We start from the raw sequence: 26,893 nt of genomic DNA, 5'->3' as shown, positions 1-26,893 counted from the left end.
ATTTCACTCATTCATCACTCACTCATTCATTCAAAACATGGTCTTTTGTAGCTCAGAATGGCCTCAACTTTGCTATGTAGACAAGACTGTTCTTCAGCTCCTGATCCTCCTGCCTCCACCTCCTGAGTGCCAGGAAGTGGAGACAATTTCCCAGCTCTTCAGTTTTGAAATGGTAAATGAGCGATCCTGCCTCAAAACCAGGTAGAAAGCAAGGGCTGCTGGGAAAGTTGTCCTCTGGCCACAGGTATGCCTGCATGCACACACAAACACAGACATCCCAAAAATATTTTAATTTTTTTCATTATGTGTATGTATGTATGTATGTATGGGTGCACACATACCACACATGCTCCACTCTACATCTGGCTTTACATGCGTGCTGGAGAATCGAACCTGAACTGACAGGCATTGCAAGAATGTGCCTTTAACTGCTGAGGCATCTCCCATGCCCATAATTTTTTTTTTCCAAGGTAGGGTCTCACTCTAGCTAAGGCTGACCTGGAATTAGTCTCAGGGTGGCCTTGAACTCATGTTGATCCTTCTATCTCTGTCTCCTGAGTGCTGGGGTTAAAGGCATGCACCACAATGCCTGGCTAACAGCTTTTTAAATATATATATATATATATAAAATTTATTTGAGAGAGAAAGAAGGAGGGAGAGAGAGAATGGGCCTCAAACCACTGCAAATGAAATCAGATGCATGCGCCCCCTTGTGCATCTGCCTTACGTGGGTCTTGGAGAGTCAAACCAGGATCCTTTGGTTTTGGCAGGCAAACACCTTGACTGCTAAGCCATCTTTCCAGCCCCTCTTTCCAGCCTTCTACAGCCACAATTAAAAGATAGTCCAAGCTGGGTATAGTGGTACATACCTTTAATCCCAGCACTCGGGAGATAGAGGTAGAAGGATCACTATGACTTCCAGGCCACCCTGACACTATGTAATGAATTCCAGTTCAGCCTGGGCCAAAGTGAGACCCTACTTCAAAAAATAAAAAAAGTCTAGTTTTTAGAAGTAACTTCCTTTCTTGAAGATAATTCTCCTTTTCTTTTCTTTTCTTTCTTTCTTTCTTTTTTTTTTTTCCCGAGGTAGGGTCTCACTCTAGCCCAGGCTGACCTGGAATTAACTATGGAGTCTCAGGGTAGACTGGAACTCAGGGTGATTCTCCTGCCTCTGCCTCCCGAGTGCTGGGATTAAAGGTGTGTGCTACCATGCCTGACTAGAAGATAATTTTCATTCCTTGCAGTGAAACAGGAGCCACATTTGCTGGCCATATTTTATTTGTCCTTTTTCCTCAAATAGAATAACCAAAGATACAGAGAATATACAGCAAAATAAAATAGATGGGACAAAGTCTAAGAGACTGAGATGCCACATGCTACATTTAACCTAATTTTTATTCATGCTTGCCTAGGGATGGGGAATAGATCATTCAATAAAAACATACAGTAAAAACAAAACAAAAAAAGTCTTATCATGTACAACTTTTAAGCTACAATAATGATGTACCTTAATTACTTCCATGCACACAAGTTTAACATTACAGGTTTTGAAAAATAAACACAATTAAGACTTCTAGGAGCATTTTATAATAAAGTAATTCCTAATTTTCTTTGTAAATAGATCAAGCACCTCCAAAATACGGATTCCTATACACAGTGAGTACTTTACTTAAAATGAACACTTAACATACGTGGACTGCCTCAGGAAGGGCTGACGGTATGCCTTCAGCTAGACAGGCAACAAACCATGGTGCCAAATGGAAAAAGGGTTGTTGCAAATAAAATTTTAAACTAAGTTAACTTTTATAATTAAATACAGGAAATATACTGATTTGCTAAAATAAATAAGATGTGATGTATTAACACTTCACTATAAAGAATGACCACCAGAACACTGATAGTGATGAATGAGTCTTAAGAACAGTTTACTACAAGAAATGCTGGCTAAACAGAAGTGCACACTGACGCACTATGGGTGGTTTATGTTTGCCACATACTTCTGTTACCTTGAGGTAGATAACACATGTGTACCAAACTCGGCATTCATTTTCAGTTGCTGCTGGTATCATGTGTTTTAAGAAATGTGTACAGTATGAAAAACTTGAAAATACTAATGAATGAAAAATGTTTCAGGAAAAAAAATAGATATTTCCATGCAATTATGTACAGTCTCACTGTGTAAATTTCAAGGCAAGATTTTTGTTTCCTGTAAAGCAGTCATTGTTCTGTGAGAATGTTCTAGTCTTAGTGCATTTCTTTTGTCTCCTCCTGCATTGCATTATTTTGCTCTACTCTTTTTTTGTGTGCAAACGACATGCCAGTTAAATGAAACTATCTCACATGTAGAAAAAAAGTCTGGATTTAACAAACTGAGAACTAATAAACTCCTTACTAAATGACACCTTCTGATTCAAGTAAAAAGTGACTTAAACACTAGTAATAAAAAAAGACAAAACACATTTCATGAAGAATACAAAGAAATGTCTGCTGAGTGTTTAGTTCAGGTGTTTCAGAATGCTGCTATATGTCTTATGAGGAATCTGAGGGGACGATTTCATAGTGGAAGGTGTTAACGTGGCCTGGATTGACTTAAGGGGTGACCCCACTGGACTATGAAACTGCGGGATGCCTATGGACTCAAGCTGCTTGTTAAAGAGGAACTCCCCACTGCTGTTCAAAAACCCTGCCTCACTTCCTCTCTCCCCAAGCTTCCCTTCCTCCACTGCCTCAGTGTCTAGCATCTCAGAATCTTCTTTCCTGCTAAAGAACTTGTCCAAGTAACTGGTGTAGGTGTTTTCCTTCTCCACATGTTCATCCTTCCTGGCCTCACAGCAGAACTGACTGACAAGAAAGCACTCCTCCCCACCCTTCACAAACTGGCTGTCCCAAGAAGACTGATATAAGGCCTCTAGCTGAGCCAAATTTGCCATCCCTTTCTCCTCCTTCTCCTGGCTTACTGACTTTGATATCAGGCCTTTCAGCTCCAGTTGGGACACTGAGCTGTTCAAGTCGTTTAACTTGTCAACAACTCCAGGAGGTTCACGCTGTGAACTGAGCTGAACGGTTCCTGCGATGAAGGAATCAAAGTCAAATCCCTGCCTCTCCCTTTCCACCCCAGCCAGCTGGGATGCCTCCTCCAGCGCTAGCTGGGCTTTAACCAATCCATTCCTTTCACACTTTGACTTGCCTTTCTTATCAGATTTCTCTTTGCTTTGTTCTTTCCAATTGGAAAGATCTATAATGAGTTTGGGTTCATAGTAATGGTTAACCTCACTCTCTCTCCAAACCAAATTATCTAAATATGATGATGACCTCGTTTTGTAGTTACAAGTATGGCTACACTCCAGGTCACAGTACTTGTTTTCATGATGATCCGGGTACTGCCAGCAGGGCTCAGTAGAGTAATTGGTGTCAAAAGCCGGATCTTCCAGGTACTTTTCTCGGTCTCCATCCAAGTATTTCCGAGGGTCAACTTGTACGTCTTCTTCATCAGTGACATCAGACATGGCTCTTGGGTCAAGCTGAACTTCATCTATATCAAAGTTGTTATGAATAGGCCAGTCATGCTCTGAGAACTGGCAATCATGATACCTGAAAAACAATGCATTGTGATTTATCACCCATGTGTTCAAATTCAGAATGCCTTTTATGGGACAGTACTGAATGCTTTCTAGTTTGCACTGGTTTCTGAGACAGTACCTCACTATGTAGCCCAGGCTAACCTCACACTCATGATCCCCTACCTTAGCCTCTTGAGTGTGTCCTGCCACACTAGTGTCCTTTAAGTGAAGGCAACTGTATTAGCTGATGAGGACTAACAGGTAAGCTTCTGAGCTTTCCCTGACTACTCGAACTTACAATCTTGATCAGTAAGTTCTGTTAATACACAAAGCACCAGAAAACCACATTTGACAACTGCCAATCGGGGACTTAATTTCATAAGGAGTCCTCCATTCTTTTTTTTTTTCTCAATTTTTATTAACGTTTTCCATGATTATAAAAAATATCCCATGGCATGGAAAACGTTAATAAAAATTAAAAAAAAAAAAAATCCCATGGTATTACCCTCCCCCCCCTTCCACTTTGAAATTTCATTCTCCATCATATCCCCTCCCCATCTCAATCAGTCTGTCCCTGTCCTTTATTCTGATGTTATGATCTTTTCCTCCTCTTATGATGGTCTTGTGCAGGTAGTGTTAGGCACTATGAGGTCATGGATATCCAGTCCATTTTATGTCTGGAGGGAGCACGTTGTAATTCTTTTGGTTTTTTGAAGTAGGGTCTCACACTAGCTCAGGCTGACCTGTAGCCGCAGGGTGGCCTTGAACTCACAGTGGTTTTCCTACCTCTGCCTCCCAAGTGCTGGGATTAAAGGTGTGTGCCACCATGGCCAGCTTTATTCATTTTTTTTTAATTTAAATATTTTATTTTTATTTATCTATTTGAGAGAGAGATACAGAAATAGGCAGGCAGAGAGAGAGAAAGAATGGGTGTGGCTGGGCCTATAGCCATGGCAAAGTCCAGATGTGTGTGACCCATTGTGTATCTGGCTTACGTGAGTCCTAGGGAATCAAACCTGGGTCCTTTGGTTTTGCAGGCAAACGCCTTAACCACTAAGCCATCTCTCCAGCCCTTTTTTTTTTTAATGCGAGAGTGAAAGAATTGGCACGCCAGGGCTTCCAGCCACTGCGATCAAATTCCAAGCATGTGCACCCCTCCACCCTGTGTGCATGTGCAACCTTGTGTGCTGCGTCACTTTGTGTGGCTGGCTTATGTGGGCAATGGAGAGTCGGACATGAGCCCATAGGCTTCTCAGGCAAGTGCCTTAACTGCTAAGCTACCTCTCCAGCCTGAGTCCTCTATTCTTAAATAAGATGGATTCCCATTTCTCTATCCTATTGTCCATATATTCAGACTCAACACAGGTAATTATCTAGGTGGTTGGCATAGCTATAGTTCAATTCAACCAATTTCACACACGCACTGTACATCACTAATCTCAACCAGGAATCTTACATGTTTACTAGCTGTAAGGAAGGTCTACTGATGAGCCTATCACCTGTCTCCATGGACACATGCTACTGAAAATGGCATCTGCTTATTGATGTACACAATATAGTGACTGAGCCACACCCAAAGGGAGGCCAACAGAACTAGTTGGGGGATGGGCTGGAGAGATGGTGTGGTGGTTTGATTCAGGTGTCCCCATAACCTTAGGTGTTTTGAATGCTAGATTCTCAGCTGATACATATTTGGGAATTAATGCCTCCTGGAGGAAGTGTATTTTTGGCAGTGGGCTTATGGGTATTATAGCCAGTTTCCCCATAACAGTGTTTGGTACACTTTCCTGTTGCTATTGTCCACCTTATGTTGTCCAGGGGTGATGTCCACTCTCTGCTCATGCCATCGTTTCCCCCTGCCATCGTGGAGCTTCCCCTCGAGCCTGTAAGCCAAAATAAACCTCTTTTTCCCACAAGCTGCTCTTGGTTGGGTGATTTTTCCCAGCAATGTGAACCTGACTGCAACAGTAAAGTGGTACCAAGGAGTGGGATTGCTGCTAGAATCCTAACTGTGTGGCTATGGCCTTTTGGAACGGATTTTCAAGAGGAATGAGTAAGGATTTGATACCTTGGCCTAAGAGATGCCTTGCAGTGCTGTTAAGTACAGCTTGATGGACTATTCTGGTCAGAGTTGAAAGACCTGAATGCAGTAAGAAGTATGGACTGTGAGGTTTGGCTTATGAGGGTAAGAAAGAGCTGTGCCTGGACTGGGCTAGCAGTTTGTATGGGAAGCTTGCTGTTATGCCCATGTCCTGAAAAGTTGTGCAGGGTTGCTCTGCATAGAAATGAACTGGTGTGAGCAGAGGGATATGGCACAGAAAAAAATGAAATCTTTGGGACTAAATTGCTACCCATTTCTCCTGTAAATTGTTTGAGAGATTACAACCTTTGAGATTGTGCCAGCTGACCTGCAATGGGGCAACAGGAAGAATGTAGACTCTTTTGAAGAGGGCCTGAGTGCTCAAGGAGTGTCTTATTCTGCAAAGTTTGCTTTATTCCCCCCTGGATTAACAAACTGGCACCCTACCTGGTATTGTGGAATATAAGAAATGCAGGAAAGAGAGGGCTATTAAGTTTGCAACACGACCTTGTTTTGGAAATGGCCATGGGCAGTGTGAAGCAGGTTTGCTGGATGCCTGCATGGAGACCCCATGGGGCCATGAGGATGAACTGTGGATTGCAGTAGAGACCCAGTGGAGATGCTGGGGTCATAAGATGGCTGCTAAGAAAAGCTGCTGGCCCCAGTGAAGTTTTCCAGGACTGTGAATAGCCTAGCTGGAGGGACAGAATTGGAATGCCAGAGACTTGTTGCTGGTTAGAATTATCGGACTTGGAGATTTGTCATTGCCTAGAGTTGTTGGACTTGAAGCTGCTGAGTTTGATGTTTGCCCTTGTTGTTTTAATAAATCTTGTATTGACTGAATGTTTCTTTACTATGCCCAATGCCATCTTCTGCAGTGTGAATGTTTATTCTGTGCCATTATGGGGTTTTTGAGGTTATTTTTTGGTATTATGCCTCATTTAAAAGATCTTAGACTATAGGGATGTATGAATATCATTGGAATTGATTAAAAAAAAAAAAACTATGGGGACTTTTAAAGTTGAATGAATGCATTGCATTTTATATCATGTATGGTTATTGGTTCATGGGGGCCAGGAGCAGAATGTGTTGGTTTAATTCAGGTGTCCCCCATAAACTTAGGTGTTCTGAACGCTAGGTTCCCAGTGATGGAGATTTGGGAATTAATGCCTCCTAGAGGGAGTGTATTATTAGGGGCAGGCTTATGGGTGTTATAGCCAATGTCCCCTTGCCAGTATTTGGCACACTCTCCTGTTGCTATGGTCCACCTTATGTTGGTCAGGGAGTGATGTTCATCTTCTGATCATGCCATCGTTTTCCCCTAGTATTGTGAAGCTTGCCCTCGAGCCTGTAAGCCAAAATAAACCACGTTTTCCCACAAGCTGCTCTTGGTCAGGTGATTTCTACCAGCAATGCGAACCTGACTGCAACAGACTGCTTAGTGGTTAAGGTGTTTGCCTGCAAACCCAAAAGACTATGGTTCGATTCCCCAGGACCCACGTAACCCAGATGCACAAGGTGGCACATGTATCTGCAGTTCCTCTGCAGTTGCTGGAGGCCCTGGCGTGCCCATTCTCTCTCAAATAAATAAATAATTTAAAAAAAAAATTGGGGTGGATGGAGTTCAACTGCAGTGGCTGGAGGTCCTGGTGTGCCGATTCTTTCTCTCTCATAAAAAAAAAAAAAATGGGGCTGACAGCTAGGGGTAATGGTTCATGCCTTTAATCCAAGCACTAAGGAGGCTGATATAGGTCAGCACGGAGCTATGGAGAGTTCCAGGTCAGCCTCAGCTACAGTGAGAACCTGACTCAAAACTGGGGGAAAAAAAAAGTTGGGTGACTTCATAAAAGCAGTAGTTTAAAATCATTCCATTTGTTACCTTGCACAGTCTCACTTTTGAATGTTTAGAATTTTATTAACATGCCTTTTTAGTTGTTATGGAATATCCCTTTTTTTCATCATGCCTTAGCTGTGCCAGCTAATGGCTGTTAAATACCTAAATTACAGAAAGGCTGTTTAAGGTGCCATTACTAAAACCTTAAGACGCGTATAAACATAAAGTGCACTGCATTATGGACCACTGAAAAGTCAATGTTTCTCTAATTTAGGATCAATTACCTTTCCCAGTTATAAATATGACTATGAGTTTCATCCATAAGCAAAATATCATCAACTTCATCTTCAATGTGGAAAGGATGACTCGAAATGGGTTCATCAGTGGGAAAGGAGTATATGCTCATGTACGGGTGGGAAAGCGCCTCTTCCGCTGTCAACCGATCCATGGGGCTAAACGTCAGAATCTGTTCCAGGAAATCCAGTGCTAGGGAGAAGAGGGGAAAGTTTTGAGAGATAAACTGCTGATCTGTAGGAAAGCTGAAAATGTTGCTCTTATCTAGTGAAATATGTCTACTTTACCACTTCTTACTACAGAATATGAATGAACAAAGCATCTTAACCAGCAATTCAAAGAGGGAAAAGTGGACCCCACTATCAAAATGTGAGTTAATTTTTGTCAGAGAAATAAAATTTCTTACCTCACTAATAGGCCAAAGAAAAAAATTTCTTTCAACAACATAGTAAATATGTGAAAAGTACTTATTATATTAAACTATGTGAAACTGCTGTTTTTGTCAGTAAAAAAAATTGTCAGGGGGCTGGGCTAAGCAGTTACAGAAGATTGCATGTAAAGCCTGACCACTTTGTTCAATTCACCAATAACTTTGTGAGTAAGATGCACAAAGTGGCACATGGATCTGGTGTTATTTGCAGTGGCAAGAGGCCCTGGCACACCCATTCTCATATATCCACCCCCACACACTTGCAAATTAATTAATTTAAAAATTTTAAAAAGTCAAAAACAGCACTTTCGTATGGTTCAACCTAATTCCTCAGTGTAATCTCAGATCACACTCCTGCACGTGCTATTTCCTGAAAAGTGCTGGAGCTTGACCCAGGCTTTGTGAATGCTAATCGAGCCCTCTACCCCAGCCTGTGGCACAAGATAGGGTCAAACGACATGATTCTGGGTGGCCTTGGCCTTGCTATTTACCTCACAACATATTAGGGTTACAAGTTGCATTCTACCATGCTCAGCTCCACACCGTACTGATGAAAAGTGCATGCACAATCACATGCCTTGGCTTAGTACAAATTCAAATGTGGAATTTCAATTTCACTTTAGCTATTTGGCCATATTTCTCTCTATCTCTTCTAGCCTTTTTAATTTTTTGTTTATTTTAATTTATTTATTTGAGAGTGACAGGCAGAGAGAAAGAGAGAGGAGAGTGGGCACATCAGGACGTCTAGCCATTGCAAACAAACTCCAGACATGTGTGCCCCCTTGTGCATCTGGCTAACTTGGGTCCTGGGGAATCGAGCCTTAAACCAGGGTCCTTAGGCTTCACAGGCAAGCACTTAACAGCTAAGCCATCTCTCCAGCCCTCCTCTAGCCTTTTGAACAGACAAATCCACTGCATATTTATCTCAACCCTACCTGTTCACTGTGTGGGCACCTATCCTCCCACATGCCATCTTATCCTTCCTTGCTTTCTCTCTTAAAGGGAAAACAGTCCCTCTCAAAACCTAAACCTCTCATTAACATGTGCTTCACAGTATCTATCCAACTCCTTAATCATCCAATATGGACTACACAGAGGAAAGATCTGTTGGTAAGAGGCAGAGTCAACTTCTTGTGCTCCCCTCATTTCTCCCCACTTCTATACTACTAAGAAGTCATTTCATATTATGTCAAGCTGTTCTTGGCTCTATAAGAGTCTCTTGATTAATACCTGAAGGCCATGTGTTTCAAGGCACTTACGAAAGGCTAACTCAAATAACCACATTCTCTGTGGAAAGGCAGTCAGTCATACATCCTGGTAACTGTAGCTAGCAGGAAGATGAAGAGGCAGAAAAGAAACTAGCTAGAATGAGCTCCCAAGGCACAACGGGGCACACATATATGAAATGTTCCATCACTGCCCATTACAAATGGCTCTGCTCTGCAGAAGCCATCTATATGCTTCAGTAGTACTAGTGTGCTAATGTGCAAAGAAGCAGGCTCAGCCATGCAGAAGAGGGTGTGAGATGAAAGGAAATGGAAAAGAAGGCATTCATGTAAAGATACTAACAGAGTAGGTCCCCAGTAGTCTTATGCATGCACTCATATGTACACAATCCTATTTGAATTTTTCTTCTGAAGACCATAAATTGGAATATGGAAAGAAAATATGGCCAGGTGCGGTGGCACACACCTTTAATCCCAGCACTCAGGAGGAAGAGGTAGGAGGATTGCTGTGAGTTCAAGGCCACCTTGGACTACATATTTAATTCCAGGTCAGCCTGGGCTAGAGTGAAACCCTACCTTGTAAAACTAAAAAAGAAAATATGTATTATTTTTACCAAGCCCCTATTACCTCAGAACTCAATCAAAAAGGAACTAAGCCGGGTGTGGTGGCACGTGCCTTAAGACCTAGCACTCAGGAGGCTGAGGTAGGAGGATCACAGAGAGTCTGAGGCCAACCTGAAGCTCCAGAGTTCCAGGTCAGCCTGGGCTACCGTGAGACACTACCTCAATGAAAAAGAAGAAACTGGGCTAGGACGGCGCATATGGAATATCATCTATTTAGTCTCAAGCATGCTCTGCATTGTGCCTGAATATGAATAATCAGCCACATGTGAATATCAAGGACATTTGCTCAATAGTGAACTTGGAGTATCAGCCCAATATTCAGCCTGATTCAAAGCTAAGGTACAGGCCCCACCCTACGAAGGTGGAAAGAAGATTCAAGGGATCAGAAAGACTACACATGCTTCAAAGGTCGTGCCTTCTTTCCTGAACAGTTCATCCATGGAGAGCTCCAATTCGCCCTCCCTTCCCTGCCTGCCTTCTTCCCAGTCAGTGCATTTTAGAGCTGTCCCCAGGTGACTGAGACCCAAGTTATAGATAGGGATGTTGTGACAGTGGTTACAAGGTCAGGAGCAACAGAGCTAACACAGAATTCCATGTAAAGACAGGCCCATACCCAGTTAGGAATCTGTAACTTCTGAAAAGGAAATCAGACTTTTCCCTCAGTAGGCATTTATAAGTTCTGAGTACATATGAGAAAAAAAGACAGTGCCGATTTTGTGATTCTTGCCACCTTACACACTTTGATACACACTGACCCAAATTATATACAATGCCGAAGTGAGTGACGTGAATAATGGATGTATCATTAAGAGAAAGATTATGATGCTAACAGGTTTTTTATTTTTTCAGTACTGGGGATTGAGCCCATGGTCTTATGCAGGCTAAGCAAGCACTCTACCATTAAGTTACATCCCCAGCCCTCTGACTGTTTTGATTATTGAGAGAACTATACCATTCTGACTTTGATGTAGTTGAATATTACATATACAACTTTGGCTAGCTGTGGTGGTACACTCAGGAGCTGAGGTGGGAGGGTTAATATGAGTTTGAGGCCAGCTTGAGACTACACAGTGAATTCCAGGTCAGCCTGGGCTAGAATGAGACCCTACCTCTGAATAAATAAATATATAAAATAATATATAATAAATAATATATATATATATATATATAATAATATATAAAAATATATCTCTGTATTTATTTGGTTTTTCGAGGTAGGGTCTCACTCTGGTCCAGGCTGACCTGGAATTCACTATGTAGTCTCAGGGTGGCCTCGAACTCTCAGCAATTCTCCTACCCCTGCTTCCCGAGTGCTGGGATTAAAGGCATGCGCCCCCACGCCTGGCTATCTCTGTATTTATATATATGATATATACCTATGTATAAGTAACATGTGGTGCTAGGGATCAAGCCCAAGTCCTTGTGCATGCTAGTAGGCAGTGGTCTGCTACTGAGCCAATTATTATTTTCATTTTTTCAGTTTTTCAAGATAGAGTCTCCCTCTACCCAGACTAACCGGATCTTACACTGTAGTGCCAGGCTGGCCTCAAATTCGCAGCAATCCTCCTATTTCTGCCTCCCAAGTGCTGGGATTAAAGGCATATACCACCACACCGGGCGTTTTTTCTTTTTAACCAAATTTTTAAAGATGTAAGGTAACTATTTTTTTTCCTGTCCTTCCTATTAGAAAATGTTACCTTATTATAACTACTACAAAAGTCTATTTATAGCTTTATATCCTGAAGTGTATCACTCCATTATGAGATGTGAAATCAATGGCCTTAGAAGTCAATGATCTGATTTTAAGTTTCTTTTTTTTAAGACTACACAGGCTCACACCTAGCACTTCACACTAACACTAAACCACAAACTTACGCACAGACTCACCCTGAGCACATCACACTCTTAACACTAAACCCACAAACTCACAAGATATCTTGCTTTCTTCCACCTCTTCCTAGCCTAAAGATCTCTCCTTTTCCCTTACTCAATTCTTTCCCACATCTGAATCACACACTAGTTGGCTCACTGGGTAAAGTATTTGATATGTAAGTGTAAGGACCTGAATGTGGATCCCTAACACCTGTGAAAGTCAGGCATGGTGGCACAAGCGCTGGGCAGGCGAGAACAGAATGACCCCCAGACAGTCCAGACAAACGGGTGAGTGCTGAGCTCAGTAAGAGACCCTGTTTGAGAAAAAAAGGTGGAAGAGCAATTGAGGAAGACACTCAACATGGACTTCTGAATGCCACAACCACCCATACGCCCAAGTCTCAATACCTTCTCGACTAATTCCCGGAAGCAGCTGAGTTAATGGTCTATGTGGCTCAGTCATGTCGTTTCTAATGTAAACTGGAATTACGCTGAGAAGCTCCTGGCGATCTTCCTCATGTACAACAGGAATAGACTCTAAAATCAGTTGCATCTGTTCAAGTTCATGTGCACCTGGTTGAAAGCGGAGGAAAACCAACATGACTTAAGTAAGCATTCTCCACTGTGCACTTAATTGAACACTGCAATGAACAATAGTGGGGAAACAGCTTTGATCAAATCATTAAGCAACAAGTTTCTCTGCTATCACCAGTGTACTTAAAAAGCACAGCTATCAATTCAGGCATTGTGGCACACACCTATAATTCCAGCACTTGGGAGGTAGAGGAAGGAGGATCAGGCAGAGTTTGAGGCCACCTGAGCTTCATAACAGTCTATTTTTAAAAAGCAGTAAAGGGGTGCAGGAGAGACGGCTTAGCAGTTAAGGCACTGGCTGGCAAAGCCAAAGGACCCAGGTTTGATTCCCCAGGACCCATGTAAAGTCAGATGCACAAGGTGGCACATTCGTTTGCAGTGGTTAGAGGCCCTGGTGTGTCCATTCTCTCTGTCTCCAATAAGTAAGTAAAAGGAAAATATCAGTCTTAAAAAAAAAAAAAAACAACCCAGGCTGGAGAGATGGCTGAGCAGTTATGCTCTTGCCTGCAAAGCCAAAGGACCCAGGTTCAATTTCCCAGGACCCACAGAAGCCAGATGCACAAAGTGGTGCATGTGTCTGGAGTTCATTTGCAGTGGCTAAAGGCCCTGGTGCACCCATTCTCTACCTGCTCCCCCTCAAATAAATAAAATTAATTATTTAAAACTTGAAATTAAAAATCAAAAGAAAAATTTTAAAAAACACACAAAGCTGGGCATGGTGGCACACACCTTTAATTCCAGCACTTGGGAGGCAGAGGTAGCAGGATCACTGTGAGTTCGAGGCCACCCTGAGATTACATAGTGAATTCCAGGTCAGCTTTGGCTAGAGTGAGACCCTACCTCAAAAAAAAAAAAAAAAAAAAAAACCCACACACAAAAGAAAGCATCTACCCCCTTCAGCTTACTGGCATTGAATGTTAGATGTTTTGCTATCTTAGGAAGCCAACTTCTTTGGGGTCTTGGTATGAGGCTATCACACAAAAGAGTGAAAAAATGAAACGAATTGGATTCCAGACCTGGTTTCAGTTGAAAGTGGTGGTGTGGACCTGTATTCCTAGCACTCAGAATGCTGAGACAAGAAGATTTAAAGCTTAAAATCAGCCTGGGCAACATAGTGAGATCATGTTGAGAGGGAAAAAGAAAAGGTAAGAGCAAGGATGATGGGGTGGGGAGGGCTGAAAGTCTATTCTCAGCTGTACCGCTGATAAAAAACTAACTTGGAGACAATATTCAACATCTTCTAGGACTTGTTTTGTCATCAATAAAATGAAGGTGGAGGCTAGGAGATAGCTCTGTCAGTAAAGTGCTTGCCTTGCAAGCATGAAGAGCTGAGTTTGGTTCCTAGAGCCCATGTTAAAATGCTGGGCATAGTAGGGTGTGTGTAATCCCAGAGCTGGAGAGGGACAGCACAGAGGATCCTTGGGGCTCAATGGCCAGTCGGTTTAGACTAAGTGGTGAGCTTCAGGCCAACGAGATCCTGTCTCAGTAAAAGATGGGCAACGTTCCTGACCCTGGCACTTGAGGAACACAAAATAAACAAACAAAGGATAAAAGGTAGGCCACACTCGATTGTGCAAGCGCAGTTTCTTTAGCTGTGTGAGGCTTAATCAGCACTAATAAAGGAACAAAAGAGGAAATTTTATGCTGAACAGGTGAATGAAAAATTCTGGCTAGGGATGGTGGTGCACCCCTTTAATCCCAGCACTTGGGAGGCACAGGTAGGAGGACCACTGTGCGTTCAAGGCCATCCTGAGACTATGTAGTGAATTCCAGGTTAGCCTGGGCTACAGTAAGACCTACCTGGAATAAAAAGAAAAAAAAAGTTTGTCTTCACACTAATTTCTAGAAATTCATTTATTTACTCAATTCTAATTTCAGCTGCAACAGGGATCCTAGAAACAGAGCTGTGCAACAGAGCAGGCAAACCCCAGTGCTTTGATGACAATGACTAACTAAATACACAGCACACAAAATGGTGGCACACACCACCAAGAAAAACAGAGCAGCTAAGAGAGTGAGACAGACAACACTGTCAGGAGCAGGGCTATGAATCTGTTAACTTTATGTGGGGTGGTACAAACCTGTGACCTGTGTACTTGGGAGCGGAGGCAGGAGGATCAGGGGTTGAGGCTAGTCTTGACTACATGAGATCCTGTCTCAAAAGGAGAGAGAAAGAACAAGGATGATCACGAAGACCTCACTGAGCAGCTCAGGTCAAGGGAGGGAAATGACAGGGAGGGAGATGAAGACAGGCCCAAGAAGAAAATGAACTACTTTGTCCCAGAAACAGAAAATGTGGCTCAAATGAGTAGCTAGGGACAGCAGGGAAAGAAGTTAGAATGGTTCCATACACAAAGGGTGAGCCTCACCTGAGTCTGTGAGTAGCCATTTCACAGTTTCAGCAGAGAAACAATCTTTTGTTTGCTTGCTTGCTTTTTGAGGTAGGGTCTCACTCTAGCCCAGGCTAACCTGAAATTCACTATGTAGACTCAGTATGGCCTTGAACTCAAGACAATCCTCCTCCTTCTTCTGCCTCCCGTGAGTGATAAGATTAAAGGCATGCACCACAAAGCCTGGCCTTTTTTTTGGGGGGGGGCATTTTTTTTTTTAATTTTTTTTGTTCATTTTTATTTATTTATTTATTTGAGAGCGACACAGAGGGAGGGAGAGAAAGAGGCAGAGAGAGAGAGAGAGAGAGAGAGAGAGAATGGGCATGCCAGAGCCTCCAGCCACTGCAAACTCCAGACACGTGTGCCCCTTTGTACATCTGGCTAACATGGGTCCTGGGGAATCAAGCCTTGAACCGCGGTCCTTAGCCTTCACAGGCAAGTGCTTAACCACTAAGCTATCTCTCCAGCCCTACATTCATTTTTATAAAGGATAAAATGAAGATGAAGGAGAAAAGTGCTGGGACAAAGAAGTGGAATGGAACAGGAGAAAATAGCAGCTTCCCAAAGGAAAACCTCCTGGCTGGCTGGCTGGCTGAAGCACTGACTACAGCAACAACCTGGGCGCCTACTAGAAATGCCCCAATTGTGATCGCCGCGGATCAGAGCCAGATTTCTGGTAAGTCTAGTCTTTCCCTTTTGTTGCTATGTGCATTTGTCCCTTACATCTAATAATCACTTAGCACTCCATGCTACCTTCATGGAACATACACTCAACCCCACCTACCCACCCTAATGCCTCTAGTAAGGAACTACAACCTCTAGCTTTCACCCGATTTCACATACCATTCCTGTTATACCATGAGGATTATGTCCAATTCTGTTTACTGCTACACTTGAACAATGTCTGAATGTGTCAAGTGAACACTTTAAAATATATTAAGGGCTGGAGAGATGGCTTAGCAGTTAAGGCATATGCCTGTGAAGCCAAAGGACCCAGATTTGATTCCCCAGAATCCATGTAAACCAGATAGACAAGGTGGCACATGTCTGGAGTTCATTTACAGTGGCTGAAGGCCCTAGTGTGCCCATTCGCTCTCTCAAGTAAATTTTAAAAAAATTAATTAAATATATTAAACACCTCTGTATAATTAACTCAGCAATATTTACTAATTCCATTTATTTGACCTGGAGTATGACCTAATGATTTTTCAGTACTTATATTTAAATAATGGTCAGAAAGTAAAGACCCAATGGCTATGGTGGCACATATACCTTTAACTCCAGCACTCAGAAAGCTGAGGTAAGAGAATCACTGAGATTGAGGCTAGCCTGGACTACAAAGTGAGTTGTAAGTTAGCCTGGACTAGAGTGAGACCTTGCTTCAAAAAACAAATAAGTGATATCGAAACTACTGACATTATCTCAAACTTAGTTTCACTGTAAATATGCCTTCCCTTTATAACAAACTGGTAATATCTAAAAACAGGATGGCGCACGCCTTTAATCCCAACACTCAGGATACAGAGGTAGGAGGATCATCATGAGTTCAAGGCCACCCTGAGACTACATAGTGAATTTCAGGTCAGTCTGGGCTAGAGTGAAATCCTACCTTGAGAAAAAGAAAGAAAGAAAGAAAGAATTAAAGAATTAAGAAAGAAAGAAAGAAAGAAGGAAGGAAGGAAGGAAGGAAGGAAGGAAGGAAGGAAGGAAGGAAGGAGAAAAGAGAGAAAGAAGGAGGAGGGAAGGAGGGACCAAATGTTTATCAACTGATGATAAACAAAATGAAAGAGATCCATACAGTGAAATAGTAAATGTCCATAAGAAAGAAGTATTTTTAAGGGCTGAAGGGATGGCTCTTAAGTTAAGGCACTTGCCTGCAAAGCCAAAGGACCCAGGTTCAATTCCCCAGGACCCATGTAAACCAGGTGCACAAGGTGGTACGTGCATCTGAAGCTTGTTTGCAGCAGTTGAAAGCCCTGGTACACCCATTCTCTCTCTCTCTCTGGCTCTTTCTCTTTCAAATAAATTAAATTAAATTAAAATGAAAAAGTAAAAAGAAGAAAAAAAGAAAAAGTATTAGGCTGGGCATGGTGGCACACACCTTTTATCCCAGCACTCAGGAGGCAGAGGAAGAAGGATCACTGTGAGTTCAAGGCCATCCTGAGACTACATAGTGAATTTCAGGTCAGCCTCGGCTAGAGTAAGACCCTATTTCGAAAAAAAAGAAAAAAAAATTAAAAAGTATTAACATATTCCACAATATAAATGAACCTCTACAATGTTGCTATGTGAAAGAACTCTGCAACAAAAGCCAAATTTATGATTTCACTGACATGAAATGTTTATAACAGGCAAATCCAAAGATAGTATGTGGATTAGTAAACTGGGTGTGATTGTGCACATCTTTAATCCCAGCACTCGGGAGGCAGAGGTAGGAGGATCGTCATGAGTTCAAGGCCACCCTGAGACTATGTAGTGAGTTCCAGGAGGTCAGCCTGGGCTAGAGTGAGACCCTATCTCAAAAAAAACAAGGGATTGGGCTGGAGAGATGGCTTAGCGGTTAAGCGCTTGCCTGTGAAGCCTAAGGACCCTGGTTCGAGGCTCGGTTCCCCAGGTCCCACGTTATCCAGATGCACAAGGGGGCGCACGCGTCTGAAGTTCGTTTGCAGAGGCTGGAAGCCCTGGTGCGCCCATTCTCTCTCTCTCCCTCTATCTGTCTTTCTCTCTGTGTCTGTCGCTCTCAAATAAATAAATAAATAATTTAAAAAAAAAAACAAGAGATTAAGAAAAAAGGAGAGAGAAAGAAAGCAGATTAGTGATTGGTACTATGAGCTGGGGCAATGGGAAAAATAAAGTCACAAGAAGAGTGAAAATGCTTTATAGTTAAGTGAAGTGCTTTCACAATCCTATACATACACAATGTACTGAATTATACATTCTCTTATTTTTCCAGTACCGGGACTAACTGAGGGCTTCTTGTATGCAAGGCAGACACTCTATCACTGAGCTGAATGATCAATTCTAAATTCTTATCACAGTGGAAACTCTTTGACTTCCTTTCCAGCTATCACTGACAGTTTGTTACCTCACAGGTTACAGTACATACCAAGTAAGAGCAAACAATCATACTATATGATACATGGCATTTTTCATAGATTATTCATTGCTTCTCATCGTCACTAAGTTCTCTCCTATACTTTTTTACACTCATAGCACTAGCAACACAAATAATTGTTTGATTGTTTATGAAAGGTCACAGCAGTCAGACAAAAGGGTATAGTGGTTCAAACTACAAGCATAATGGAAGAGCTGAGATTTTCAACAAGTAAAACACTTTACCAGGAAATGCTACGTACTCATACAATGCAGCTCAGACAGATATCACCTAACACAGATCACCAACAAACAATATGGGGTCACAAAATAGAAAGTAGGAAATAAAATATGAAATGAGATGGTGTACAGAAAAGAATATTGGAGTTCTGACCAATCTCATGAAAAATTTAAAGCTTAAGTTTTCTCACTGGGTGTGGCGGCACACACCTTTCACACCAGCACTAGGTAGGCAGAGATAGGATTGCTGTGAGTTCAAGATCAGCCTGAGACAACATAATGAATTCCAGTTTAGCCTACCTCAAAACAAACAAAATCTTAAGTTTTCTCATTTGGGGGGGTGGAGGTAGGGTCTCACTGTAGCCCAGGCTGACATGGAACTCACTCAGGTAGCCTCAAGATCGAACTCCTAGTGATCCTCCTACCTCTGTCTCCCAAGTGCTAGGACTCAAGGGGTGTACCACCATGCCCAGCTTGCTCAAATTTTTTTTTGTTTGTTTGTTTATTTTTGTTTTTTGAGGTAGGGTCTCATTCTAGCCTATGCTAATGTGGAATTCACTCTGCAGTATCAGGTGGCCTCGAACTCATGGCAATTCAAGTGCTGGGATTAAAGGCATGTGCCACCACACCCAGCTTCAATTTTTAAACTAAGATCATTTTATCTTTGTATTTGAATCCTTGAGACAATTAATTGTTCTAAATCTTAAATACAAAACTTACTCTTCTGTAGGATAATAATTATTTTTCACATACCTGCAAAGAGGGTTTTACCAGTCAGCATTTCAGCAAAGATGCAGCCTGCAGCCCACATGTCAATGGCTTTAGTGTAATTATTAGGAGAAAGTAAAAGACGTGGAGATCTGTACCATTTAGTAACCAACCCTTCAGAAAGATGACCCTAGGAAAGAAACAAAACATACTTCAATTATTTTACTTTAGCTAAAGAAACCCCCCTTAACAAACAAAAAACAACATAGTAATTATTAAGCTCTAAAGCACTACTGACTGCCAGGCCCGGCTTCAAGGTGCATGCACTCTGGAGGCTGTTCCATTCCTGGAGGATATGCCATCCTAAGACACTTAGCAGAATACACTACAAGAACTTACTGCCAACTCCAGGCCACAAAGTCAAGACTTGTCTCAGAAGAGAAACTAGTTTTCTCTCCAAGTTTTAAGATAATTATGGAGTAGTTAGGGTTCACAACAAAGAGAAAAGTAGGGGAAAGAGCATTAGTTTCTACTTATGACAACCTGGGGGCTCTGGCTCTACTAAACAGCCCATTCCTAATCAGTCTATTTTATTATTTCACATGCAGAGTGTTTGGCAAAAATATACACACACAACCTTGTTTCACCCTGAAAATAACACTGAGAAACTGTGACAGTCAATCTTAAATCCATGATAACACTCCAGACATAATGGTGTTTGCTAAAGACACGGCCTAAAGTGACACCACCAGCCAGAGGTGGAAATGGAAGGAACTCTAACCCTGTGCTCTACCCACAACTTTTCACTGCTACAGAGAAGACATGGGCATCCATTTCAGTTTATTACTCAATTTCTTTTCTGTGAAAGGCTTTTATTTTTTTAATGAAATAAAGATGTCCAATGAGACAACAGGTATGAATAAAAATTTGTCTGTTTTAGACATGAGCTATGGAAAGCCAAGCAAAAGAACTCCCAGGATCCTTTGCAACCAAAACAAAGCCTCTTTTGTTTTTGAAACATCAAGGACCAACATAAGATTTCAACTTACAATTAAAAGACCAGGGCTTTGTTTTGAAAATACTATTATGTTCTACATGAAATCAGGGCACTTGTAAGAGAAAAATTGCTATGAATCATTTTTGTTCTTTGTTTCAAGGTAAATTGCTATGAATCTTTGTTTGTTTGTTTCGAGGTAGGGTCTCACTCTAGCCCAGGATAACCCAGAGCTCACAGCAATCCTCCTAACTGTGCCTCCCAAGTACTGGGACTAAAGGCGTGTGCTACCACACTCAGCACTATGAATTTTGTTTTATTTTGTTTTGTTTTACAAGGTAGGGTCTCACTCTAGCTCAGGCTGACCTGGAATTCACTATGAAATCTCAGGGTGGCCTTAAACTCACAGCGATCCTCCTACTTCTGCCTGCCAAGTGCTGGGACTAAAGGTGTACATTACCACACCTGGCTGGTGATTTTTTTTTTCTTTTAAATGAGAGAGAAAGGAAGACAGGCACACCAGGGCCTCCAGTCTCGGTAATCAAACTCTGGATGCTTGCGCCACCTTAAGCACATGTGGGACTTTGAGCGCTTGTGTCACTTGTGCGTCTGGCTTACGTGGGACCTGGAGAGTTGAACATGGGTCCTTAGGCTTTGCAGGCAAGCACCTTAAGTGCCAAGCCATCTCTCCAGCCCAGCACTATGACTCTTTTTTACCATACTTGACTTCCAGATGTTTATGCAAATTCAAATTTCAAACTAAATTACAGCACAGTCAAAAGGCTAAAAGAAGACAGAAGTTCAAACAGTTTCCCCTCTTACTTTCAAGAAGGAGAACACTTCTGCTGAACACATACATATAAAATGTCAGTTAAGGCAGTAAGTGATAGTGACAATACATCCTGCATTTAGGTCAGAGGGTCATAAGTTTGAGGGCAGCCTAGACTACATAGGGAGTTCAAGGCAGCCTGGCTACATAGCCAGGCCCTGCTCCAAAACACCAAAAAAACAAAGCTGTGCACTACAGGACTTCATTTTAATACAGAGCCATCACCTTCAAGGATCTGTATGTACTTGGGATTCCACTTCACTTTGGATGCAAACACAGGGAACCTGAATACATAAGGACACCATCAATTGAAGGCACTGCCTTGTGGGCCATACACATACCTTATGGGAATAGTGAGGATCCATGATCCGCGCAAGCCCAAAGTCACCTATCTTCAGCACCAAGTCTTCAGTGTTAATGAAAAGATTAGCTGGCTTGAGATCTCTGTGCAGCACGTTTGCAGAGTGGATATACTTGAGCCCACGTAGCAGCTGGTACATGAAGAGCCTGGCGTGCTCTTCCAGTAAGGGGCCCTGTTCCAGCACATTGGCCAAGTCTGTCTCCATGTACTCCTGAACAATGTAGACGCTGTTCAGCTCTGTGAGGGAGCCCACATCATCTGTTAACTGGCTTCCACTGGGACCAAGAATTTCAAACACCTTCACAATGTTGTCGTGATCAAGTCTTCTAATAATTTTGATTTCACGGAGTGCATGTTTGACACTCTGGGGATCAGTAAGGACAATTTTCTTGATGGCTACTCTCTTGTCACAGTCGTTGTCTACAGCAGAAAAAACCAAGCCATTGCCTCCACAGCCCAGTGGTTTCAAGTCCATGTACCTGGAGCCCAGATCAAAGCCATGAATGTTCATGAGACTTTCAAATTTCTCAGCCATTTTGAAACCTTCACTATTGCCTTTTCCTTTCGAATTGCTGAACTTGTGTAAACAAGGAAGAAAACTGGCATCAAAAGGAAAGATCTCTCAAAAGGGGAGAATAAAAATAACTAAGCTTCCGCAGCAAGATGGTGTCTTGATGTTCATTGCATATGCCAGCCAGGCCGTTGAGTTCCCCTTGGATTAAAGCTCAAAAATCTCTACTCATACTGAGAATGAAAAAGATTGCAGTACTCATAGTTCAAAAAGGGGGCAGCAACTCCGCAGACATTTAAAGAAAACACTCAAGAAACTCAAACGGAATGAAATGACATACTATGCACTCAGATTTACTGTGCTAAACGACTTAACATTTAACAAAATGTGAATAAATATGCGCCCAACAGGTTTCTATGAACATCTTCCTCACAGTGCAGATACATTCAGTGTTGGACTGGCCCTGAGCAGCAGCATTCTAAGGTGCTGGCAAGCACTATTTCCGTTTTGCTTTTCTTCCTTTGTTGATGTATTTCAACAGGAAGCCCTGGTGACTGCTGGTGACAGATGTCTTGTTAGTGATCAGGTGGCTCCAGCTCACCACAATCACAATCAAAGCTACCGTCCATCTTACTCTGATACAACCTGGGGATGAGAGAAGAAGAAAAAGTGACCACTCAATACTCTGCAACTCTATAAAATGATACAAACTGGGTATTTTCTACTGGTATCTGGGTGTGGTGGGTCACACCTGTAATCCCAGCATTGGGGAGGCTGAAGATGGGAAGACTGCTGGGAGTGGGGTTCACAGCTAGCTTGGGCTACGGAGTGAAACCTGCCTCGATACAGGGTGCACACACAGCACTGTACTACACTGTGATTATCTGCAGCCACATGACAAAACACCCTAATCAACATTCACATGTGCTGGCCACTCGCTCTCACTACATGGGATTTTCTTCCACAGACTCATTAGTCAGGAAAAATTAATGTTTCTCTAAAACTCCTGATGCAAAACTCTTCAGAAGAGTAAAACATGAGTAACATGTCTCCAGATACATAAAAAAAGAACATATATATATATGATGGGGGCTGGAGAGATGGCTTAGCCATTAAGGCGTTTGCCTGCATAAGCCAAAGGACCCAGGTTCAACTCCTCAGAACCCATGTAAGCCAGATGCACAAGGGGGCACATGCATCTGGAGTTTGTTTAGAGTGGCTGGAAGCCCTGATATGCCCATTCTCTCTATCTACCTTTCTCTCTCAAATAAATAAATAAAAATATTTAATATAAAAAATAAGCCTACAATGTGTTAGATCATGTTTACTGATTAACGATTAGCAGCCAATAAGCAAAATCTAGAAATATAAATAAAATTTCTAAATATGCTAACATGTTCCTCAGCTGATGAAAGGGTGGACTTAATGAATAGACTATGAAAAGATAACTTGATGTCATTGATTGCAGAACAACCAAAATATTTTCACATTTTAAACTAAAAAAAAAAAACATTTTTTAAAGTCTTTTAACATCAAGTCTGAGAAGAAATGCAGAAAAATAGAATATTTATACAACACTGTTGGAAGTTTAAATAGATAAAAGAACTTCAGAGCAATATGGCATAAGTGAGAGAATGAATAAAGGAATGAATGAATGACATACCCTATGACCTGGCTATCTTCCAGGTAAAGTCCCTTCAGAAATAGTTGGAAATAAACATAAAAATGTTCACTTTTTTTTTGCAATGTAAAATAACAGAAACCACCTAAACTTTCAAAATTGAGGGTTACTACAAAACAGTAAGAATGAAAATATTATTAAATTCATTAAAAATGCATTAAATTAAAAGCAAACAAAATAGAAATGTGTGTACTAAAACCAGCTACACCAGGTTAAAAATACAGAATAAGCCGGGTGTGGTGGCGCACGCCTTTAATCCCAGCACTCGGGAGGCAGAGGTAGGAGGATCGCAGAGAGTTCGAGGCCACCCTGAGACTACATAGTGAATTCCAGGTCAGCCTGAGCCAGAGTGAGACCCTACCTCGAAAAAAAAAAAAAAATACAGAATAAAGGGCTGGTGAGATGGCTTAGCAGTCAAGGCGCTTGCCTACAAAGCCTAAGGATGTAGGTTTGATTCTCCAGGTCCCACGTTAGCCAGATGCAAATTGTGGGGAATGCATATGGAGTTAGTTTGCAGATGCTAGAGGCCCTGGCACACTCATTCTCTCTCCCTCTGTATCTAGTAAATAAATAATAAAAAAATAAAATTAAAATTAAAAATACAGAATATAGCTGGGTTTGGTGCATGCACTTGGGAGGCAGAGGTAGGAGATCATCGTGAGTTTGAAAATACCCTGAGACTACATAGTAAATTACAGGTCAGCCTGGGCTACCTACCTTGAAAAACAAACAAGCAAGCAAACAAACAAACAAAAAAAATCCAGAATATAATGGTGTTTTATGACTGACTGACTGACTCACTCTCTCTCTCTCTCTCTCTCTCTCTCTCTCTCTATATATATATATATATATATATATATATATGTATATGTGTATATATATGTATATATGTGTGTATATAAAGTTATAGTAGAAACTCTAGTTTCTGTAGAGTGAGATGATCCTTTTATATTGTATAACTTTATATACTTGGCCCCATTTACCTGTACTCCTCTTGTCATGGGGTAGACCTGATGACACAAGCAGTTAATTTAGAGCAGTGTTTGAGGAAACAGCTGTAGTAATTTGGGAAACCTGCATTATATTTGTATGTATATATATATATATATATATATAGCAAAAATATTAAAAGATGAGGAATGCTGGGCTGGAGAGATGGCTTAGCAGTTAAGGTATTTGCCTGCAAAACTAAAAGACCCAAGTTCTATCCCCCAGGACCCACGTAAGACAGATGCACAAGAAGGAGCATGTGTCTGGAGGTCATTTACAGTGGCTGGAGGCCCTGGCATGCCCGTTCTCCCTCTCCCTCTTTCTGACTCTTTCTCTCTCTCTCAAATAAAAATAAATAAAAATAAAATGAGGAATGAGCAAAGGATGAACAAAGTCACATAGCAAACATGCATCCTTATGCATTGCTTTTAAAATGAGAGGGCCAGAGAGATGGCTCGGCAGTTAAGGCACTTGCTTGCAAAGCCTAAGGACCTGGGTTCAATTCTCCAGTATCATGTAAAGCCAGATGCACAAGGTGTTGCATGCAGCTGGAGTTCATTTGCAGTGGCTAGAGGCCTTGGTGTACCTGTTCTCTCCCCTCATACCTCACCTCCTTCTCTTAAATAAAATATTTTTTAAAAATAAGAGGAGCCAGGCATAGTGGCACAAGCCTTTAATCCCAGCGCTCAGGAAGCAGAGGTAGGAGGATCGCCATGAGTTCAAGACCACCCTGAGACTACATAATGAATTCTAGGCCAGCCTGGGCTAGAAGGAGACCCTACCTCAAGAAAAAAAAAAAAAGTACCCAAGCCAGACATGGTGGCACACAGCTTTAATCTCAGCACTCAGGAGGCAGAGGTAAGAGGATCACCATGAATTCCAGGCCACCTTAAGACTACATAGTGAATTCCAGATCAGCTTGGGCTAGAGTGAGACCTTACATTAAAACAAACAAAAAAACCTCAGAAGTGAAGATTTGCTCAATGGTAGAGTGCCTGCCTAACTTCATACTTAGACCCAGAGAAGAAGTAGGGATCCACATTCTTTTTTTTTTTTTCACACATTCCCCATACTTCAAAGAAGGGAAAGGAAAGTTAAGAGCCACAGTAACTTAAAATGACTCTAGTCTCCAAGTGAATGTTACCCACTCCTACAGTGTCTTGTCCAGAAAAGGATTGCTAAACTTGAATTAGCTGGCTCAAACATTAACCCACTTTTAGAAAATAATCTGATGACAAGGATGAAGTACAGAGTGTAACTTGTCACAAAAAAAGTTGGCTTTTTGCTTTGCCTTTTACCGTCTTCCAGAGATCCACCCCAACATGGAATTGTTTCACACAAGCTAGACAGGCAAGAGATTCCTACATTTGTAAGGCAGTTTCCCAAACCTGCATTACTACAGCTGTTTCCTCAAACACTGCTCTAAATTAACTGCTTGTGTCATCAGGTCTACCCCATGACAAGAGGAGTACAGGTAAATGGGGCCAAGTATATAAAGTTATACAACATAAAAGGATCATCTCACTCTACAGAAACTAGAGTTTCTACTATAACTAAGAACAGCCGGGCCTGTATCAAATAGAAGTTTGGATGTGCAAGTTCAAGTTTGAAGTAAAGGCCTAACATTAAGCTTGCTTTTCAGGTTCCCTTTCTACTTCATGCTGCTGCTTCTCAGGTAAGTGTTGACATGGACTCCTCTGGCCCACTCATGCTTGCTGACACCTTCTCAAAGACTCCTGCCTATCTTGCTTTTTCCAGTCAAGTGAATAATGTGAGTGAAGTGGAGTCCAGCCAGCCTCATGTCTCTTTAGCCAAAACCCCAGCTGCTTTTGGAAAGGAAGAACAGGTTGAGCTCTACTTCTGTCTTCTAACCTTGGCACAGGGTTGTTTTACAGCAAATTCACTGTTGCTTAAGATAATGCCTCAGAGAAATCCAGGTTACCAAATCCCTATGGCGCAGAAGGCAAAGGGGCATTTCTGACAAAACCTCGCTCCCAAGGTAGGGTGGGCTTTAAACTCATCAGTGATCCTATTTGGGATGTGGACCTCACTAGTGTCTGTGAATAATCCTAAGGTGCTAAGGAGAGGAAGACTTTAAAACTCAAACTCAACACCAGAGCCTAACAGGCTCTGCTTACTACAGTATCAATAACCACTTGGCTACAGAGACAGACCAGCTGGAAATTTAACCTTCATTCCCTCTTTTATCTTCCTCCTGCCCAGACTTCATTTCTAAGCATCACTATCAACATGATGTTAAGGAAAAACTGGAGTAAGCAAAGGAACACTTGGGCGACCTTTGGACAGCCAAGAAAAAATTACCATAAATCTTTGTAGCAGTCAAGAGAAGCTAGATTACCCCGAAACAGCCTCCAAACCGTGATGACTTAGTGAACCATGTCACAAATCCGACAGTTATCTCAGCTCCCAAAGAAGACACCTTTGCTACCATGGACACTCAGTTTATCAGAGAAGAAATAAGTATCTCATCAGCATCTAAAGCTTCCATTCAAAACATGTGACTCACAGTCTACTGACCAAAGCAGGTTACACGGTCCCATCAACATCCAAGGGAGTACGGA

At 41.9% G+C, this 26,893-nt stretch overlaps 1 protein-coding gene across 3 annotated transcripts in view; it reads right to left on the bottom strand.

The window, feature by feature from the left end:
• Window positions 1–1,260: 1,260 nt before the first annotated feature.
• The window catches only part of Mapk6 (mitogen-activated protein kinase 6), a 44,016-nt gene continuing 18,383 nt past the window's right edge, over window positions 1,261–26,893 (bottom strand). For 2 of the 3 annotated variants that reach the window (XM_045160552.1, XM_045160553.1), the window contains exons 2-6: window positions 21,110–22,285; window positions 18,991–19,135; window positions 12,329–12,493; window positions 7,759–7,960; window positions 1,261–3,591 (exon numbers count right to left, since the gene is read on the bottom strand). In XM_045160552.1, coding sequence (XP_045016487.1) covers window positions 2,496–3,591; window positions 7,759–7,960; window positions 12,329–12,493; window positions 18,991–19,135; window positions 21,110–21,664 — 2,163 coding nt within the window. In that variant the 5' untranslated portion in view covers window positions 21,665–22,285 and the 3' untranslated portion in view covers window positions 1,261–2,495. The remainder of the gene's footprint in view (window positions 3,592–7,758; window positions 7,961–12,328; window positions 12,494–18,990; window positions 19,136–21,109; window positions 22,286–26,893) is intronic. The other variant, XM_045160554.1, reaches the window with a different exon arrangement.

The sequence above is a fragment of the Jaculus jaculus genome, chromosome 10, assembly GCF_020740685.1.
Source record: "Jaculus jaculus isolate mJacJac1 chromosome 10, mJacJac1.mat.Y.cur, whole genome shotgun sequence".
In the NCBI taxonomy this organism is placed as follows: Eukaryota; Metazoa; Chordata; class Mammalia; order Rodentia; family Dipodidae; genus Jaculus; species Jaculus jaculus.
This window is presented reverse-complemented; position numbering and strand designations above follow the sequence as displayed.